The sequence below is a fragment of the Phycodurus eques genome, chromosome 17, assembly GCF_024500275.1.
Source record: "Phycodurus eques isolate BA_2022a chromosome 17, UOR_Pequ_1.1, whole genome shotgun sequence".
NCBI classification, from domain to species: Eukaryota; Metazoa; Chordata; class Actinopteri; order Syngnathiformes; family Syngnathidae; genus Phycodurus; species Phycodurus eques.
In genome coordinates this window covers 16434015-16456676 of record NC_084541.1, presented here as the reverse complement: position 1 = coordinate 16456676, position 22662 = coordinate 16434015, and the positions used below count along the sequence as shown (strand labels likewise).

General features: G+C 40.5%; 1 protein-coding gene across 2 annotated transcripts in view; it reads right to left on the bottom strand.

Annotated features, from left to right (window-relative positions):
• The window catches only part of LOC133416301 (polypeptide N-acetylgalactosaminyltransferase 10-like), a 37042-nt gene extending 14659 nt beyond the window's left edge, over positions 1 to 22383 (bottom strand). The window contains exons 1-4 of one of the 2 annotated variants that reach the window (XM_061703117.1): positions 22312 to 22383; positions 6940 to 7042; positions 5673 to 5811; positions 1404 to 1570 (exon numbers count right to left, since the gene is read on the bottom strand). In XM_061703117.1, the coding sequence (XP_061559101.1) occupies positions 1404 to 1570; positions 5673 to 5811; positions 6940 to 7030 (397 nt within the window). In that variant the 5' untranslated portion in view covers positions 7031 to 7042; positions 22312 to 22383. Of the gene's footprint in view, positions 1 to 1403; positions 1571 to 5672; positions 5812 to 6939; positions 7043 to 17086; positions 17367 to 22311 lie in introns of those variants that run through there. The other variant, XM_061703116.1, reaches the window with a different exon arrangement.
• Between the last annotated feature and the right edge of the window lie 279 nt (positions 22384 to 22662).

Here is a 22662-nt window from a genome sequence, read left to right as displayed (position 1 = left end):
CATCCTCCTCCTCGTACACTCTTTCATATTGGTTGTGTTTGCGTAGTCCAGCCCATCGCAGATTCCAGCTCCATCATGAAAACACTTCTCTCCTCAATAACGCAGCACCTGCCTATTTATACAGGAAGCCTTTCACAAGAATGGAGCATTGATTTGCGTGGCATTCCGCACAGAAACACTTCACCATTATATCACCCTCCTCCTCCTCCTCCTCCTCCCTTCCCACAACCTCCCTCCATCTACCACTGACGTTCCTCAGGCAGTCTCTCATCCGGAGAGAAGCATCGAGTGAAGCTCACGTTTTGCTTGGGTGTCTGAGGCTTAATTACAGTTGGAATGACATCTAATCAAAGGGCAGCAGCGCTGAGAGGGAACATCACAGCCGACAGCCCGCAGGGGGGGTTAAACCACGACAATGTAGCTCGGTAATGTTCTCGCATTCCCACCTGACCATTTTTGTGTGTCTCGAGAGTGAAAAGGAAGTATCCCCCCCCACAAAATGTCTCTGTTTTTGATCAAAACAAACCAAAAATAAAATAATAAATAAAATAAAAATGGGAGCTACATGATTTCCTTCAGTCTGTAACAATACGTTTCCAGTCAAAATCATGTATCGCCAAGGTTTTATTCACCAACTTGACTAAGACAACATTTCTTCATTTCAGTTAAAAGAAAACAACTACAGTAAATAACTTTTTATGGACAGCGATGGTATGGATATCCCTTTGGCGACGTCCAATGAAAAACAGGTACCTCCGCATTGAAAAAGAAAAATGTCCGAAACACAACAAAAACTACATTGTGTAAAAGAAAAACACACAAAATGTGGACAGCAATGTACTTTAAATTCCATCCATCCAACCATCCATTTTCTTGACCGCTTTTTATTGCTATGTAAATGACACTTGTCTAATGACGTGAGGAGGAGCCACGTGCTTCTCGTTTATTGCATTGCTCACATTAGCGCTGGCCTAATGGGGTGCGTTTTAATGGAATGTTTGCTTTATTTAAATCAACCATGTCACATTAAGTGTCGGCAATCCTATTTAGGTCTTACAAAATAGGACTTGTGACGCGTACTGTGTATGAACGTGACAGCACTTAAGTAGTACAACTCTGAGTTGGACCAAAACTGCGTTGTCGTTTCGTCAAAGCGTATAACTGCAACTCTCGCGGGTGTAGCCTCTGCTGTACAGTCGCATGCTTGGCTCTTTCTGGGAGCAGCAGGAGGGTTTAATTTCAGCCTCTGATGTGCGTTAAATGACTCTGAGGCGGCAGAACATCTCATTACCGTGGAGACGGGAGGTAAACACATCCATCAATGAAGGATCGTGACAGAAATTGTTAATCGGCGAGCGATGTATCAAGATTGGGGGGGGGGGGGGGGGGGGTACACGACGTACCTTTGTCGCTGAAGTCGTCCACCAGGATGACCTCGGCGATGAGCTGCGGAGGAGAGCGGTTGAGGACGCTATGGACGGTCCTCAGGAGCGACGACCAGCCCTCGTTGTGGAACGGGATGATGATGCTGGTGTTGGGCAGCTTCTCGGCGTACAGCTTCTGTTTACAACTACACACAAAGTTGTAAACCTGATTAGAATTGATCAGAATTGGCAAAATCGTAGATCGTAGTTTGGTTGTGTGAATGCTGAAGAGCGCTTCTACTTCTACTGTACATTTTCTTAACTGATTCAAACCATTCAACATCAAAATTTCATCAGTCTTCTGGTACATCGGAAATTTGCATGGTATCTCGCAGGGTTGAAGAGTTACGAGTAATTGCGCCTTGATTTGAGCTTCGGTATTTTGAGTCATTTGACGACTAATGCATCTTCTTCTCGATTTAGTGAGACTATTTGAAATGCACGCTACCGACACCTGCTGGACTTTAAGTGCAACAGTCGTGGATCGACATCGGTGTGTAGAGAGTCAATGGCACGCTTATTGAACACTGAAAACATCCACCCCTCCATTTTCTATACTGTTTATCCTCATTAAGGTGGCCTCTGGACAATTTAGTCTTCAATAAACCTACCCATGTTTTTGCAATTGGAGGGAGCCAGTGCATCGGGGAAAACACGCAAGAATGCGGCAAACTACACAAAATAATTCTGAAGCTATAGGGTTGAGGGCGGGCTTAAAGAGGGTTTGGAGTTTGAGGTTAGAGGGTAGGGGTTAAGACTTAGGGGTATGGGATATGGGAGTTAGGGTTAGTAACGTTGGGGTTAGGAATTAGAGGTTAGGGGTTTGTGGTTTAGTGTTAGTAAGCTTAAGGTAAGTGGTTGGGTTATGATTAGGGGAAGGGTTATGGGTTATGGTTAGGGGTTAGAAGTTAGTTAGGGTTAAGGTCATGTCATGATTTCTGATAAATACACAGCCATCCCAGTGACGCGTTACACGTACAGCGATCAACTGGCGCGTGATGGTGGCAAGCTGCTAATCACGCGATGAGAGATTGCTTGCTGCTTGTGGACTGCATTCAAATCATTTGAGACAGGACGGAGGCGTGATAGACAGGCGACCGTTTGTCACGGTGAATCCCAACAGCCGGTTGTAACAAAGGAGACACCGGCGTGCATTTGTTCACATTCAGTATGTCTCCGCAGTTCAATTAAACCTCGGCCAACGTTTCAGTCACAAGGTAGCGTCAGCAACACGCCCATCAAACAGACACCGCATGGGGGGGAGTGGGGGGTGTGGTCTGGGGGTGCGTTAGCCGGTCGGTGTCAGGCGTGCTTGCGTCGTGGCTGTAATATATGCAGAGCACCAACAGAGCCAGATGAGAGTCGCTTCAGGTCAAGGTAGTCCAGCTTTTTATAAGAGACGGTATCATCGCACAGCAGTCCTTTGAGAGAAGATGGAGGTAAGGAAGAAATGGAATCTAATTTTCAGAAAAACTTTACGAGTCCAGGGAGGGGTTTTTGAGATTGAGAGCATGTCGGAATGTTTATGATTGATTTGCAAGGATCTAGAGGGGAAACAGTGGCTTTGTCTCGGCATTTATGGCAGTGTGAAAGGGGCGAGTAGCGCCAGAATCGGCAAAAAAGGGGGAGTGATTTCTTTGGAAAATGAGTCTTTGGAATCATTTTGGGTTGATTGACTCAATTCCTTCCGTACCAATTCCAGCAGTGAATTCCAGGACCTCAACCTCAACATGCCGGAAAACTCACCCATTTTTGCAAGTATCGCATTTATCTTCATGAAAAAGGCAAGTGTATGTACTTTAGAGCCGGGTACCCAACCTTCTTTGTGCCTTGGACTAGTTTCATGCATGAAACATTTTGAAGTCGTTTCAAAAATAGTTTGTCGGTCACAATCATTTGCAACCTCTGTTCTTCAAGTAGAAATGGGTTTGGTTCACCTGGCTTGTCCACGGACAGTTTACGGATCCATTTCTTTCGCATCCCTGGGTCTTTTGTGATTGGGAAGTAATGCTCCAACTCTTTTGAAAGCTGTGACAGGAGGTCATGCACCAGCTGGAGAGAGTGAAGGTTCGACTTCGGTCTCTTCTATAATCCCTGCTACTCTCTGAAAAATCCCTTTACTCGCTGTCCCCATAACTCCAAGTTTGGCTTTGAAAGCACCAATTTGATTTGACTTGAAAACTGTTATTTTGCCTCAAAAGTAAGGGAATAAGTTTGTTCAGCAGGTAAAAATGTCACACAGGTATAAGTAAGTTTCAAGACTGTTGCTGAAAACATCTGCCAGTGGCAACTGTTTTTATAAACGAAATCTCGGAGACTCTTGTAACTCAAAAACTCTAGCCAGCGATTTGCCTCTGGAAAGCCATCTAACTTCTGTGTGAAGTGAATTAGATCAGGTCCCCTCTTCTTCCCGGAAAAGAGGACAAGTGGATGTTGAGAATGGTGAATGAAGACACAGGCCCGTTGAATAAGGAGGACTTTATTTCGATCAAGTCCTGTATGAAACAGCTACAGCTGATATACGACTGGAAGGGACTGTTCTCTAACCCATAAAAGTATATGACACAAATTCATAGTGAACCTTAAATAACCTGGAGGCTATCTAAAGTGTGGACCTTTCTGTTGCTGTCCTAATGACCAGAGCATATTACGACATTACTGACATTTTTCAGCTCGCCGGCATTTCCCTATGGATGACGCAGTGTGAAGATTCACATTTAAAAGCGACCTCGTTGATCCGTGCTGTCTGACCCGACAGCCGTCCAATCATTGCAGGCGCTGTGCTCGTGCGTACGCCGACCCAAAACGACCACTTAAGTCTTATGTGAATTCCAATTGTTCAAGGACTTAATAGTTCGGTGGCGGTGGTGCTGGTTGGCAAAAAAATAGTACACGTAAACAAATCCTCATGCACATTCTCTTAAAAAATATATATCGCACAGAAATGAGCAGTATCGCCATCATTAGATTCATCTGAATCGCGTTTCATGGTGACTCATTTATTCTCAATAATTGCACCTTAACGTCTGCCGCTATTGTATCAATTCTACTTATGTTGCTTGCTGAAAGAGGGAACATTGGCTCCCTTTTTTCACAGCAGCTTCGCCAAAACGTTCACTGCAAATGTACTTTGTAGCAGGCAGAATCGATTCGTCACCAATTGTAAAAGGCTTGTTTGCCTCAGCAATGTGCTCTGCAAGTAAAAATAGTGCCTTTAGAGCAGTCAAATTTGTTGAGGAGGCCCTTAATAACTGCTGTTGTCCATGTTCACGATCTTTTCTTTTTAAACATTTCAAAGGCTTGTCTTTTAACGTAGGGTATTTTGTCTTACTGTGCCAAAGCAGTTTTGAGGGTTTCCTGGCTTTATTGGCTAGTTGGCCACCGCAGATTATGCGTAGCTGTAGCGGCGCTCGGGTGTCACCTGTTGCAATGAAGCTGTACTTAGGTAGGAATCATGTTTTTGTTTTGTTTTTAAACGCAGCTTTCTTTTCGCAAGCAATCTGTGACCTTTCGGCAGCCCCATTAAACCAAACCAAAAGCGTGTTTCTTTCTGAAAAAGCTTTCCGGTGAATTTTGTATTGGCTCATTTTTTTTTAAAGGGTTAGCTCGTGTCCCTAATGCCTGAAGTGGCACACCTGAGTCAATAGCGGTTGTGAGGCAAAGGCAGAAAGGTTTTTTTTCAAAATCAAATTCCTACCTGACTAATGGAAAAGCAATTGCTTTACTAACCACTTTTTTTTTTCTTTGCAGACCAACACCAAATGACCGGAACCCCCCCGAAAACTCACTCAGTAGCGGCCTCTCGAAAACACCAGTTTCATCAATCGAAACAAAATCTGGTAGATATGCTGATCATGACGGGACGCATGAAAAAATTGAACGGGAAGCCGGACATATTGGGGCAAATTCCAGGACAAAGTCCTACTCGGGAATCCGCCCAAATGAGACCCCGTTATCAGATGGGCGATGCTAAGTAGCGAGAATTCTTTTTGCACGTGCAGTCTAATGTGGGCTGAGCATGGCGTCCAAGTTTGATAATTATTTTGATGATTGGCTGTTTGAAAGGGCCCTATGAATTCTGCCTAGCAACAAGTGACCACCCAATCGGAATCCGAACAACTATGTTGCTGATACTGTTAGCTGGCTAAACTGTCATTTCAGAAATGAGCCTTAAAAATGTCTCACGTTACAAATGATTTGTTACGTGTATTTTTGGGGAATATTCTCGAGGATACCGACACGACTCACTTTGGGTGGCGGATGTCCGGAAGGGAGCGGTTGAGTGAGATGCGGTCGCTGACGTAGATGTTGAAGCCGTTCTCCCTGTAGGCCATGTCCACACGGTCGGCCTCGGACATGGGAAAAGGTTTTCCCTGTTCGCCGTTTCCTACGGGAGAAGAGCAAAAGAACCCATAAGCTCTAGTGAACAGCACCACAAAAGAAGGAATACACGGATATAATGACACTTCTACAAAACAGGCCTAATCGCCCCGTCTTTATGCGCTCGTTTCAAGCGGCGTGTCAAAAATAGAGGTGTTCCTTTTGCCTCTCATCAATGCGCGCAAAAGGCAGCGGGGCACGCGCAGCGAGGCCGAGCCACACTCTGAGTTCATTAAATTACACGGAGCCGCCGTGTTCCATTAAGTAGAAACGATCTGTCGGCATTGCCGCAGTAGACGAAGCGAGCGAGGACCTCGTTTTAATAGCTCATTTCAGAGATCAACTCCTCTAATTAACGCTTTGTTTTGCGCCGTGTGGACGGATCACATATAACTCAGACTAAACCAAAGTCAAAGAAAGAATTGTAGAATTGTATTTGGAAGTCGTCCCAAAATGGCTCCTTCATACCAAAATGGCGAATTTCCTGTTCAATTTCAGGGCATGCGTCCCTGAGACTTTTTCATGCATTCTGTTGTGCTAGACGTGTCTACCGAATTTCGTGTCAATTTGTAAAACCGGTGCAAATTCTTTCTAATGTTCAAATGGGCGCGAATGAGTGAGTTTTCAGAGAGATCATATATAAATAAACATAACCCACCCCGATGGACATTATTTTCTATGACAATTACTGAGCATCACTATTTATCCATCATAGTTAGTTTCTCATTTAAAAGAACTGCAGGAGCTCTATTACATTCCAGCTAACTGAGCAGCTAAATATTCTTCATCTTAATAACAAATCAACCGCCTGTTTCATTTGGAATAAAGACGAAAAAAGTCGGACTTCTTCGACATGATGAGAAGCCATCTGTGTACTATATCTGGATTCAACTTGGGAGTAAACTCTTGGTACAAAATCATTAGGACAACTTTGTCTTTGAAGGAACCTTGGAAATGGCAGGAATAGAACATCCAGAGAATTGTTGTCGGATTTTTGAGGGCCCCAATTGGTACCAATTTCTCTTCCTTGAAAAAAATTCTCAACAGAAATAGTATATTTTTTGACAAGCAATATTGCATTTTTTTTCCTTTAACTCTCATTCAGACAATGATTTTTCTGTGCGCTTTTCCTCACCGAATCTCGCGGCGTCCCTCCTGATGGCGTCGTAGTCGTGCCAGTCCATGCGCCGCACGCCGTCTTGCCCAACCTGGGCGACCTTCCTCATCTGGTTTAGCACCTGTGGTGAAGACCATTGAAAAGTTTAATCAAACACATTACACACAATCAACATTCGTAATCGATAATACTTGGTCTCCTCATCGGGTAATTGTCGTGGCCAATGTGGTCCTTTACCTGATTTGATTGCTGGGGGGCAAGCTCAATAATCAAGGCGAAGTGCCAACTTTTTTTTTTTTTTTATGTTAAACTTTGCTTTGGTGCATTTATGCTTCGATGTATCTGTGGCGACAACTTTATCTTTGAAGGACATTTGGAAATGGACAATAAAGTATTCAAAAAATAGCTGCTTCAAACCAAAATGGCAGACTTCCTGTTTTTTTTTTTTTTTTTCAGGCATGGTTGCTTGAGACTTTTTTGTGGGTCTGCACATGATGGACATTCCTACCAAATTTCATGTCGCTACGTGAAACCAGCTGCTGTGGCTGAATTTTCCCCCCAAAATCTTGGGGTGCTACTGACCTGGCAATGACCAAATGACACTAAAATATCAGTTTCGAAACAAAATGGCAGACAGATAGACATCCATCCATTCTCTGAACTGTTTGTCCTCACTAGGCTCACCAGGGCACACACAGGAAGGCCGGATTAGAACCCTGGACCGCAGAACTGTGAGGCGGACGTGCTAACCAGTCGTCCGTCGTACAGTCACGATAGACAAGTTAAGCCGGCTTCGAGGGCTGAATTTTCAAAACCGGGATGGATATGCCTGCAAAAAGCTCATTTGGCTTAAGAATCACAACGACAACGCTATGAAGCAATTTCAAGAGGACCCTACAAATATTTGCATGGGAAACAGATGGGGATGCGGAATGCGGGGGATGGGACAAACCGGCAGAGGGGCACATGAGGATATAGAGCATGAATTTGTCTTTTTTCCCCCCCCCACTGGCTCAGTCTGCTACACGCACACACACAAACACACACATCCTCAAATGCAGGCAACAATCGTAAGTCTGCGTAAAAAAAAAAAAAAAAAAAGACAAAGTCACTCAGCACTAATGCACAGCAGACACATTAATCTGGCATTCAACTGACTTCAATTCAATTTGTATTTTCCCTCTTATCCAGCATCATATCAGTCCACAACGAAACCCCCCCAGAACAAAAATCCTCACTGAATAACGAGGAAATACGATAAAAGGCCGCAAATAGTATGAATAGTGTTTTTTTTATATTTTCAAATCAACTGACGGACTGTCGAGCAAACGCATTCACTTTCACTTTGTTTGCTGTCGAGGTGTCCAAAGGTTATTTGTGCAGCCACGCTGCTGGTCAACGGACCAGAATGCATTGCAGCAATAGGAACGACACAACGCATTAAACGCAACACCGGAGTGTGATTTGGGGTTCTGAAAAACACAAATATACTAGAAGCGAGGCCATGGAGTTTGTTATATAACTGTCTGTTGAGCCGCTAATCAGAACCACTAATTGCGGTCTATCCAATTAAATAATCCAATCAATACAATGACGTTTTCAAGATTTACTTTTGTAATACTCAATTTTTCTCATAATATTACAACATTTCCCCCCTAATACTTTACTGAGTAATGCGACGACTTTTGTCTCTTAATATTAAAACTTTATTGTCCTCACAATGCAACTTTTTTTTGTTGTTGTAATTTTTCGTACTACAGTAGTCCACTCCTGCATCGCAGATTTATTTTTTTGTTAAACATATCTAATTTTCTATCACGAAAAATCTCGCAATATTTCTGAAATCTATCATGACCTTTTCTCCGAAGTCATAATATTACTCCTTGATATTACAACTTTTTCTTGGAATGTTAAGACTTTTTGACATTGTAACATTCCGACTTTATTCTCCTCACTTTTCTAGTACTTTCCATACTGCAGTAGTTCTCATCTATATTGCAGATTTTTCTGTCATGAAAATTCTCGCAATATTGCTGAAACAATAATTTTTTGCAGTTTTTTTCCCCCCCTTCAATATTACAACTTGATTTTAGTCAAATTACAACTTTAACTTCACCCTTTTGAGTTGGATTTTTTTCCCCCCTCACATCACAACTTTATTTTGCTCTGTGAAAACCTACTAATAAATATTACTGCAACTTACTGAGCAGTTGTGACCGTCTTCTCCATGTATTGATATATTATGTATACTGCCCCCAAGGCACACACACAAGAAGGAATAACACGATGTCAAAGGGCATTGGAACATGAACTATGTCATTACAATATGTTTTTAGAAAGTACAATACTGTAGAGTGCAATTTTCCTTTTTGAAGAAAACATTTGTTGGTGTTTTTTTTTGTTTTTGTTTGGAAGGAACGATGATATGAGAGACGAAGCGTGGTCACGGAACAAATTAAACTCCAGGCAACAGTTTATTGATTTTCTAAGGAAGATGTACTTTCTATTTTAGCACATGAAGCAAAAAAAAAAAAAAGAAGAAAAACAAGGAAGAAAACAAGAAAACAACTATAATCCGACCCCTTTAGTCGAACTGTTGTAAGGAAAACGCTAACCTCCCGTGGTCTTATTTCGATTGAGCGACGATGAGTAGTCAACCGTTTCCAGGAAAGAACCTGACGCTTCTTTTCACTCTCACTGGCCTCACAAAACAGACAATTGAGCATATGACGTGTCGCCGCCGCTGATTGGAACACATCAGAAAAAAATAAATAACTCCGTCTTCACACTGTTGCAATCGAAAGCTCCATCTCGAGATCACACGCCGGCCTTTTGATGCGACTTTTAATGCTAAATAATAAAACACGGTCTTGACTAGCATGAAAAAAAAATAAACATTCCTTTTTAATGATCGCTCAAATAAATGCTGTACACAGAAGTGCATGGAACAATAAGGAAAAAGATACCAAAGTCAAAATGGACAACGAAATTTGAACTTTGACTTTTTTCTCATAACAGCACGTTGTTGGTAATTTTATGACTTTAGTTTCATAATATTACTACTTTGTTTAAGTAATATTCCAGCTTCATTCTCATAACAGTATGGATTTTAACAACGTAATATGACAACTTTATTTTCGTAGAACGAAAATATGTTTTGCGTAATATTACAGCTTTAATCTGATAAGGTCATACCTTTTTTTCTGGTAATATTACAACTTTATTTTTTTAATATTACGGCAATTTTCTTGTAATAGTAGTTTTATTCGCAGCGGTATTTTTTTTTCGTGGTAATATTCTGACTTTATTTTCATAGATTTTTCTTGTAATATTACAGATTTTTTTTTCTCACAACATAATGGCAATGCTTCTGGTCAGATTATGATTTTATGTTTGTAATATTACGGCAATTTTCTATATTTACATATATATTTCCTAATAGGGCAGTTTTCTTCTTAACTATGTTTATTTTATGCTAATATCGTTTTTATTTTCACAATATGATGTATTTATTGTAATGCAACAAATTTACTATCACAACAATATGGCATTTCTTCTGGTAATATTATGACTTTATTCTTATAATAGATATTTCTCTTGTAATATTGCATCTTTATTCTTATAATAGAGATTTCTCTTGAAATATTACAGCTTCATTTTCTTTTTCTTTTTTTTGTGGCAATATAATGACTGTATTTTTGTAATATTACGGCTTTTGTCATATGTTACCAGATAACAGTACGCCTTTATATTTACGGTAATCTTTTGATTTTATTTTGATAACAAAATTATACTTTTCTCTGAATATTACAGTTTTATTCTCACAACAGTCTGGCTTTTTTGGGTAATATTACAAAATGTATTTATCTTAATATTATGATATATTTGTCATAATATTCAAGCTTTATTCTTCTAACATTACAGCTTTTTTTTCTGCGATGTTTTTATTTTCATAATATGATTATTTATTGAAATATTCTAGATTTATTATCACAACAATATGGCATTTGCTCTGGTAATATTGTGACTTTATTCTTATAATATTCGATATTTTTCTTGTAATATCACAGCTTTATCCGCATAACCGCATGGGTTTTCTGTGGTAATATTACCCATTTTTTAAACATTAGGGCTTTTCCTCGTACTATTACAATATACGATTATGCCTTTATTTTCATGGTAATGTGATTTTATTCTCATAATTGATGATATTTTTCTCATAATATTACACATTTATTCTCACAACAGTGCACAGTTTTTATGGTAATGGTTCCTGTTCTATGATGACACTTTTATCCTAACATTACAGCTTTATCCTCAACACACATTATGTCTCAATTTGAGCCAGGAAAAATCTTGATCTCCCATCGCAGACTTCCTGAGAATCTCGCGTTTACCTCGCAGCCGCCTCTCGTGAGCAATCTCTTTCGCATCTGTTGCCGCGGACAAAAGAGGCGGCGCAAACAAAGCCATTTGTTCGGGACGGAGCCAAATCCCACGGTAAGAGCGATAAGACCGCCGCATCTCGTTCATTCTCTCAATGCCCCGCCGGGTTCGATACTTTGCTTTCTCAGCTTCCTCTCTGCCACCAACTGAGAGATAGCGGTCGCTCTTTGGTTCCACAACCCCTCTCACCGCTTCCTCACCTGCTGCTAAATCCGCGTTGACCCCTCGAGATGCAATTACCTCGCCACCTCCCACCACTGCTGACTTTGCGTTCGGCCACTTCTCGCGCAAGGGAGTCAATCAGCGCTGAAAATGTACTTGGAGCTCTTTTAGGGCCATCCACAGCGAACGTAGGGCTACAGCCATTAAATATTTTTAGAAACTGGTATTCTACCGATTATACCATCGATTCATCGAGTAAAAAATTATTTTTTTATATAATTAAACACGTTAACATGGACATGTTAGGTGTTGGTATTATTTTTTCCCACTCGGTCGCCATCCTCACGTTCCACTATAGTATTTCTAGTATCTTTTTTTTTGTAATCAAATTATTAGAGTTATTCAATGAATTGTTGCAGCTCCAACAGAAATGACAACATAGTGTTGGTTTAAACTTTGAATATCCTAAAGGTTGTAAAATTGATGGGGCAAAAATGTGCCGCAAAATTTGTAATAACTTCAAACCGTGAAAAAGGTAAGAAAGCGTTACCACCCATTATTACTGAAATTATGACGTGCAGTCGTAACTCAAAATGTGAACACCCCGTGGGCCTTATATTTTGGGGTAAAAATGTTGGTGTATCAAAGGATTGCACGAAAAAGGTAAAAACATGTCAGTCATTACTACTAAAATTATAATGTCCAGTAGAAACTCAAAATTCAATATCTCAAAGGTTGACAAATTTGGGGTAAAAATTGTAAAAAGTGCCACAAAAGTCATACAAAAATTTCAAACCGCAAAAAAATTAAGAAAACGTCAGCCTCAACTATTAAAACAATAACATGCAGTCATAAGTTCATAACTGAAAATATGAACACTTCAAAAGTGTGTAATTCGAGGTGAACGTTTCAGACAAGGCTTCAAATCACAAAAAAAGGTAAATAAAAAAAAGTCTTGGTTCTTTTATGGAAATATTTCAAAATATTCTGAGAAGGTTTGCCACACGAAAACACGCATCCTGGAAAATCTACCTCAAAACCCACAGAAAAAAAAGGTACAAAACTGATGGTCGTTTACGTTGACATTATAACATACAGTGGTGACTCAACATTTGAACACTCCAAAGGTCATATAGTTTGGAAACCAACCAACATTTTCTGGGAAAATTGCCTTAAAATATGTAAGAAAATGTTGTTTGTTACCGCGGCCTCAAAATTTGGTCATATGGCCTATATTGAAACTCGAACCGGCATTTTTGGGTAAAGACTAGCTGCAAAAGTTGAAAGTGTTGGTCCTTGCTCCTGAACTTAAAATGTACATTGCTAACTCAACATTTGAACACCCCAAAGATTGTACATTTTCAAAGAAAATTACCAATTTTTTTTTTGCGTCGTATATTTGGGAAACTGAACAACTAACCAATGAATTTCCAGAGGAAATGTTTCCTTAATAGAAGCGTTATGTCCATTTTTACGTTGAAATTTCCCTGCTCGGCTACTTTTAAACAGCGGATTCCCATTGCAACGTGCTGCCATTCATCTTTTGTTCTGCTTGACGTTCTGTAAACAACGCAACAAAAGACAAATTAGGAACAAAAGGCGCGTCTTCGCCTTGTGTTTGGCTGATCCCGGTGGGCTGGTACGACTTCAGTGGAGTAGCTAGTAAAAAAAAATGTTTTTTTTAAAAATCAAGACGCTAATCCCATTCAGCCTTTTCCCACATAACTCTGGTTAGTGCCGTTTGTAGAGCACATTTGCTTCCCCTTGTTGGTTTGCGTCTGCTTCACTCGAAGATGACACGGCGAGCGCGGGAAAGCAGCCGAGCGAGATCAGAGCGGATTAAACGCGACGAGACGCGGCCTGATACGCCAGATGAAATAGAATGCTGAGGAACTACGTTCATACGCTGTCGCCCCCGGGGGAGTGGGCTAAGGGGGGGCTTTCACCGAGCAGAGTCTTCCGTCTGAATTAGGCTTTTCTTTATTTTTTTAAATGTCTTTAACATCTTAGCAGCCGACTAGAAAATGAGAGTGTTGATGTTGGCCAAGCCACGACCAAAGGCACACCCTTCACTGACAATAACAATTGTAACGTAACGAGAACCCCTCTGACTTTTAGCACTCCCAAATTGGCAAAGCAACATTTTTGAAAGCTGCCTCAAACTTTGCTCGAAACAACTTTGAATCACAAAAAAGGACGTCAACATTTTCTGCACCAATCGCTGCGTGTTGCTGTTGCGTCATGCTCTTATGTTGCGCTTAATCTACACCATCGGTGCCCAAAGCGTTTTACAGATTCATCCACGCATTCATCCAGATGCGCACGCATTCATACACCAATGGGCGACTGCTGCCATGCTGGGCGCTGCCAGGCCCACTGGCAGCAACTTAGAGTTCAGTGTCTTGCCCAAAGACACTTCGACAGTGGACAGTTGGAGCCGGGATTTGGATCGCCAACCCTTCGGTCAATGGATGATCCACTCTACGAACTGAGCAACAGCCACTCTATACTGCGCTGTTATGTTATGCCAACTGCTATGCATTTGTGTTACGCTGTTGCGTTACGCTATTGTGTTATGCTGTTGTGTTACGTTGCACCGTTATGTTATGTTCTGAATTTACACCATTACATTACGCTGTTACGTTATGCTGTTATGTTACACCGTTACATTACGCCGTTACGTTACGCCGTTACATTACGCTGTTGCATTATGCTGTTATGTTATGCCGTTACGTTGCACCGTTATGTTTTGTTCTTACTTTAGACCATTACATTACGCTGTTACGTTATGCTGTTATGTTACACCATTACGTTGCACCGTTATGTTATGCCGTTACGTTGCACCGTCACACTGCGCTGCGCTGTTGCGTTACGCTATTGTGTCACACTTATATTATTACACTCTTATGTTAAATTACTACTTTGCGCTGCTATATTATGGTGTTACGTTGTTACATTGTGACTTTACCTTGTTACACTATAGGCTGTTACATTACGCTATTATGTTTCTCTGTTGCGTCAAACGGTTACGTTAAATTCCCACATTGCGATGTCACGTTATGCAGTTACATTGCACTGTTATGTCGTTACATTGTTACGTTACCTTATGTTAGGCTGTTATGTTACGCTCTTGCATCATGCTGTTACATTACTTTGCTACACTGTGCTATGTTATGCTGCTACAATGCGCTACGACATTGCACTGATATGTTAAATTATGCTATAACATTACGCTGTTATGTTACGTTGTTATGATAGACTCTTATGTTACGCTGTTGCATGACACTGCTACATTACATTGCTACATTGTGCTGTTACATTGTTACAATGTTACATTACCTTGTTACATTAAGCTGCTACGTTATGCTGTTAGGTTACGCTTATCAGTTATACTGTTACGTTACGATGTTACCATACACTCTTATGCTACGCTGTTACATTACGCTGCTACATTGCGCTATCACATTGTTACATCAACGTATTGTTATGTTACGTCATGCTGTCACACTGTTACCTTACTCTATTAGATTACACTATTGCATTACATTGCTCTGTTACGATACATTTCTACATTGTACTGTTATGTTCTTCAACTATTATGTTACCTTGTTACGTTGGCATGTTACATTACACTCTTAGGTCATGCTGTTACGCAACACTGCTACACCACATTACACTGAGCTGCCTTTTCAAAGTAGTACATTCAGTCATCAATATGCGTTTAATTAGCGTATTTTTATGCATTTTCACGGGCACTCTGTTACGGTAGATTGCACTGTTACGTAACGCTACACTGTCTTTGCAACAAAATAGTCCACTCCCGTTCAACATGTTTGCAGACTATTTCATTATCACCTTTTCCATAGGAAGCCCGTCAAACTATCATCGTCTGACTTTAAATGACAATGGAGAAGTTTCTGTGGAGTTAAAAAAAAAAAATACAAAAGTTCTAAACGGATCCAAATTAAAGTAGTGCATGCCATTGTGCGGAAATAATTAAAAAACCCAGATTTAATTTAACTGTGGGAATCTCTGCGAGTTCCTAAAAAAAAGAAAAGAAAAAAAAAGAAGCTCATTTATGAATACCTGCCAATTGATAAACGGATCAATTCTGCTGTGATGGCATATCACGTAATTAGCTATTAAGGCAGTTAAAAATCACCAGGGACCACAGAGGCAATCTTTAGCGGGGAAAAAGAAAAAAAATCTTTTTACGGGAAGTTAATGAAATTGGTTCCACACTTTCAATAAAAATGAGATGTGCGCCGTTAAAAGAGTTATTAGGGATAAGGTCACGCCCGACTCCCATTTGGAAAGACATTCATAAACTGCACTTTTTGTGGAGCATTTTCATTATTCGTCATTAAAAACATACAGGCTACAGTAAACGGCTCAATATCTAATGCTCCAGGGTGTTCAACAGCAGTCAGTAATTGACTAAAGAAATTATTGCTTTTCCTTATTAGTTAAAAAAATATATATAATAATCTGCCGTTTCTAATTTTTTGTCCCAGACAAGGGTTAACCCCACTTCTCTCGCCGAATTTAAGTAAACCAGGATAGGCTCCAGTTATTGAAAATGGATGGAAATTATTTGATACACTGATTCTATTGGCAAAAGTCAGCTGAAAATATGGAATGAAAATGATTGGAGATCCCACTTCTCTCACCAGAAGTCTGCCAGGATAGGCTCCAGTCATCAAAAACAGAAGAAATTTATATACCCTGCTTCTTTCGCCAAGTCAGCTGGTTCTCGTTCACCCACTACCTTTATGAGTACCGGCAATACAAAAAAAATGGATAGCTGGATGATCCTCGCTTCTCTTGCCAAAAGTCAACTGAGATGGGCTCCAGTTATTGAAAATGGGTGGAAATTATTCGATATTGCACTGTAGATAAAGTGCAGTCCATTTACCATTCTCTTGCCAAAAGTAAGATGGAATAGGCTCCAGTTATTAAAAATCGGTGGAAATTATTCAATGTTACACTTCTCTCACTAAAGTCAACAGGGTTACACGCTACCCTAATAAGTACACGTGGTATAGAAAATGGGTGGAACTCAGTTATCTTGCCCAAATTTTGCTGGAATAAGCTCCAGGTATCAGATGTGGAAGGGCAATTATTTGATACCCCGCTTCTCTCGCCTAAAGTCAGCTGGGATAGAACCTAATGAGTACAAGTGCGACCGGAAACTGATGGGTGGATAACAGCCCAGGGTGGACCCCGCTTCTCTTATCATTAAGTCAAGTTCCAGTTATCAGAAATGAATGGACAATTATTTGATACCCCGCTTCTCTTGCCCGATGTCAGCTGGAATAGGTGCCAGTAACTAATAAATTATGTAAATTATACAACAAACATTACCCCCCCCCCCTCCCCCGAAAAAAAGAAGGGAAAAAAAAGTCTGACTTTTCTTCATTAATCTCGTATTGGATCACATTTAAGGTGTACCTAATATCGTGGCCAGTGGGTGAAGGTGTTCCATGGTTCACCATGGAGAGTTCCCCGATTTCGGTCACGAACCACACAAAAATGGGACTTCCGGCTCCCCTCTCACCTGTGTCTGCTGGCCCCCGCCCGGTCCGTCCGCCGCGGTGGCCGCCGGTCTGTCGAACACCCGGTCCCGGTACAAGGACCACAGACCGACGTTGGGGAGGAAAAGGAGAGCCGCGATGAACAGCCCGGCGAACTGCAGCAGCCGCTTCTCCTTCCGTCTCATCGCTGGGAGAAGGACAACAAGCCGAGGGAACGTAGCAGCGGTGGCCGTGAGGAAGTGACCGAGCCCCGGCTGACTGTCTGGCTGCTCTCCCCTCCTCTTTTCCTCTCTCCTCCGTGGACAACTTTCGCTCTGAGACAAAACGCCGACGCGCAAGCGCTTTCAAAGTAATAGGCGCTCGGAAGTAGACGTCACGTCCGGTAGTGTTTTTCCACAATAAAACAGCAATGGGAAAAAACCTTCAACTACCTCTGGAAAAGCGAAACCCGAGGCAATATGTTGCCTAGTATGGCATTTTAATGACGTCATATGATGTACCGTTTTCTCCTGGGTGGTTTAATTAATTAACAACGTATTTAGTAGTATTTTCACAACACTTCAGTAGTAGTCAACTTCCATTATTTTGTATTATTAGACGTAAAAATGCCTCATTAATATTGGATTTTTTTTCCAGAAAATGAAGTCTGATTGGCTAAAATGGATTTAGGGTTACATGTTACAGCGCCACCTCTTACTGTGGCGTGATAGCTTGTAATGATTTTCATGAGCATTTCTTTTCATTATCAATGTTTTATATTTTTAAATATATCTTTCTTTGTTTTTGTCAGAGGTGGCCAAAACTATGAAACCCCAAAGGTTAAAATATATATATATTTTTAAACTACAAAAAGAAAAATGTACCAAAAAATAAAGAACAATATCTGTCGGCTTGCTAACTTGTGACGATTGTCATGAATTAATTTTTTATTTTATTTTTAAGGCCAATGGTGTGGGTGAAGATACTTTACTATTTTAATAACTATACTTTAAAATATTTTCATGTTTATATTACTACAAATATATCTTATTTTATAGTTATTTATATGTATGTTTTCTATTGTGGTGGTCGAAAAGGCCAAATATATATATATATATATATATATAGTATTTATATATTTTTTCTATGTTGGTGGTAACCAAATTAAATGTGAACTTCACTGATTAAATGTAATTTAAAATACTTTAAACAAATATAACAAAATGAAACATCTCTTAGCACCAACTGCTGCTGTAGTATTTATTATTTTTCATATGATTATAATTATTTACAATATATAGGCTAACATTTCCTCCTTTTTTTCCTGAATGTGGAAGGCCCAAAGTAGGCACACAAAAATGGCTCAAAATGTAAAATAAAAAATATAGTAAAAACAATAATTATGTTTAAAAAAAAATAATCTACCAGATTGTACTAGGTTTAGAGAGGGGCATTTTCTCCCCACTGTTTCTCTCCCACTTCCTTGCTTCGGCATGAATCTTTTATTGCGAAAGATCGCTCTCATCTTTTCCGCCAGTTTCCTGCTGCTCAGTCAGTGCCTGATGCCTTTCCATTTAAATAGCACGAGGCATTTATGCGAGCCAAAGACGGTCATTCAATCAATCAGTCATTACCCCATCAAGTCAATCATGGTCAGGCTTTCCTCGTTTTTTCATGATTTTCTTCCGAAGCCTGCGGTCATAAATCCCAGAGCTCCCAGACTCATCCATAATTCATGTCAGTGGAGACACTGAACCGATTGAATTGTCACAACCATGAGGTTCCGGCGATAAAGAATATTTTTTTTTTCCTTCTCCCTGCCGAGCGTCCAGAGGTCTGGATTAACCGGGGCGAGGCGTTCGCTCGCGTGCGTGTTGGAGGGACCCTCGATTATGAATGTGGATTTGTTAAGAATGTCAAAGGGGGAAAATGGGCTTCAGCTTGAGACAATGATGGATCATCACAGGGGGTTTAGTGGGGGCTAGGGGTCAGGTTTTCATCTTTGCCATACAATGTAGAGAGGGCACAACCACAATTATTTCAGGTCAAATTAATGCATAAATCTCTGTGAGTGTTTACATTCCAAAAGTTTTGACTAAATATCGTATTTTCTCATCTACTCAACTATAAAACTTCGGTATTAACACATAAAACCAAATTTATTTTTTTTTGGAGGGGGGGGCTTAAGAAGTTTTTAGGGGGGTCTCAGGCCCCTAAAATAGCCCTAGTGACACCACTGGAAGCAAATGGTTTGGACCTCATCCACATTCGGGCCACTAATCCGAGCAACAGAAAACTCATTAGCCAGTGCCTCAACGATCATGTTAACTATATCTGAGTTTCCACCGCGTCGGAATCAATTCACCTGTTTGAAATGTACATTCCAGCCGCTGTTTACCTCACGTAACATCTTCTTTTCAGCTGTCACGCTGTACTATTGTGGCAGTACGTGACGTCATGGTGAAAAAGGTCTATCGAGCTATCAACTGGCTTCCAATACAAACGTGGCCTACCGCTGTTTGGGATACAACTGTGTGTTTTTTAGTTGAGCCCGATGGCCGTTCGCCGACGCATTGCCGCTGGTTCTGGTCCGCTGCAGATAAGGTAGATAAATGGGGGCCAATTAAACATTACCCCCACGACGAGCCGGTGACTTACACACCTTCCTGGGGGCGGAGGCCGGAGTGTACATTTCCCTCCAGCTTCCGACTCATTACGCGCTAAATTGCAACCTGAGCAGCAACCGGAACAGAGGCTTTTAGTATCATCATTATGATCATCACTTTTAGCCCTAAACGCTTCAAATAATTACATTTGTGTGTGTGTGACCACGCTCACAAAATGAAGTGAATGTTTGGTGCATTCCAGAAGTGGAGGACATCGTCTGTCCCCAACTCCCCCCCCCCCCCCCCCCTATGAAATTTCAAATAATCCTTTGACAGAATATGGAAACATGCACGTCTTGTGTAAATTACACTACAAATGTTTCCTAAATATTAATTCCAATATTCAAAGAACTCTTTAGTATCCTCGTAAAATGGGGGTTTTCCCCTCTTCTCCCATAACGTAATAGACCAAACAAGTTTAAAATTGGCTTTTTTTTTTTTATTTTTGTTGTTGTTGATGTCTTCCTTGTAGTTGTGAAGACAATGTATTTGATTAGAGACACATTTTTAAATAGTACTTATTATGCTCTGAAGTTCTCTTTCCATACACAACCGTGTTACTATTTTAGCCATTTTGAGAAAGGGGAAAAAAAGTGAGCTACATGACTCAGTAGGAATGACATCATCAAGCTATGCCTTTCATATTTCTTTTCCAATATTTTCAGACGTAATGGAGTGCGTCACTCAAAACAATGCAACCATCAAAATTATATTATCAGACAAAAACATGAATTTCAGTTATTCCTTTTTTTATTATACAGCTAAGTATGTTCATGACCAATTAGCATAGCAAGTAACTAAAAGAGATTAGATAGATAGATAGATAGATAGATAGATAGATAGATAGATAGATAGATAGACAGATATTTAATCCCGTGAGGAAAATTAGACTTAACATTAGCATTGATTTGCAACATTGTTACTGTAATTAGAGAAATACTCAAATGAAATTAGTATTCAAATACAAATGTACTTTCGTTATTCATTTATAAAGGATTTATTCAGCGACATTGTTTAAAAATGTAAAATGTGTATCGTTTGACGGTTGAGCTGGACGAATCCAATTATTTGATGGTTTATTACCAATTTGTCTGGAAACCGTTACAAAAACATTCTAAAACAAATGGTCCATTTTTCAAAAAAATGTTGCCTAAATTGTCCTCCGGTTGTGGAACGGCCCGTATACCCGCATAAACGACACCATTAATCAACAGGTTTCGCGACAATAGTGCATTTATTACGGCTTATACGGACTCAAAGGAAACACCAGCGGTGATTCGGCATCCATTCCGGCGGTGATAAAGAAGCCTGGCCGCCACTCCGTGGGAAATTTATGCGTGAAAGTGCCCTTTAGTAATGCCGCGAAAGGTCGAGGAGTGGTAATTCACCAGAGGAATTACACTTTCGCACGGCAAATCGGCCATGACTGGTGTGCTGAGCGGAAGGAGAATTTGCTTTATAGCTCCGCGCTCATCCGACACTTGCTATCTAATCTTTTTTTCCCCCTTCTTTCTATCTGGCTGAATATGCAGTAATCTTTCACGCGGGAGGACAATGACGGCAACCGTTCAGTACAGCGCAGAACTCCGCCAAGGCCAAATGAAAAAAAAAGTGTCACGTCATTTTGATTTGGACTGTACTATTGACTGAAATGGCAGAAAGTGAAAATTTATCTACGGCAAACATTTCATGATGTGTGCCACTCCTCTCCAAAGTTTCGTGGAAATCGGTAATGCGGCTTTGCTGCAAGCTAGCGCTACTACTCACTAATTTAAGTACTAACTATATAACAAACAATGAGCAAATCGACTTGGCCAATGACGATTATTCCATTTCTTTGCTTTCAAAAATTCTGCAGATTGTGGATTGTCTCTTACTGTCTTCACATTTGTCTTCAGTAAATGGGAATTATTCTCTACTGGGTTGAGGTCAGGTGACCAATTGGCTATTGACAAATACTCAATTTGTTTGCCTTTGAATATTCTTGAGTTTGGGGCTTGTACTTTCTTCTTTTTTGTCTTTTGCCAATTTAAATCATGCTCTGTTGCAGTGATTCTCAAAGTGTGGTAGGCAGGCTTCCATACGCGAGGAATCACTGAATTAAATGTTCACACTTAATAATGTTACTCTGGTTTCAGCTTTTTTTTTTTTTTTTTTTTTTTTAATCCAGTCCAGTATATTTCCTAAGTACAGTTCAGTTGTATTCCACTTTGAAGTACAATACCGTTACATTTACTCTGAAGAAAAAAAAAACATTCTCTTTTGGATTTAGTTCAGGTCTTGACCATAAAAGAATAGTCCATTTATTTGCTTTCAAAACTGTGTTATTGGGTCTTTCTGCCTTCACTTTTGGCTCTAGTAAGCAAAAATCAAGTATCACGCGAGGCGCAGAAAACGTATACTTTTTCAAAACCTCTGAAATCAAAGTCTTCAAATGTCACTAGACAAGTGTATATACACGAGACCACACTATGATTCTCATAAATATCGACGGATAGCACACGCGGGAGGCATTGTGGGACGAAATCGCTTCTCTCTCTGAGTATATCACCCTTGAAAATGAAATGCATAAAGCAACATTTAGGCCTATTCACTAGTCTCACCGCTTTTGCATGAAAGGCGCCGAGACCGGGGGGGATCCTCCTCCATCGATCAGTATGGAAACGATCGCGTTGCTGGTTTGCTGGGCTTTCGTGGCCAAAAGAAAACCGCCGGGGAAAATGAATGCATAAAGAGGAAGATGAAGTATGGGTGGGGGGCGGAGGGATCCCTCATTCGTGAATTCATTTGGACTGTATCGTCCCATGCACGAGTGGCTCATATCTCCGCCGAATGGGCTTCCATACAGATGAGCCTCAGTCGAAGTGACGTGAAGACTGCGGAGGTGTAAGATGCACTAAATCATTCCACCACTCATGTCAAAATAATACCTTCACAGAAGAAATTGTGCGCCA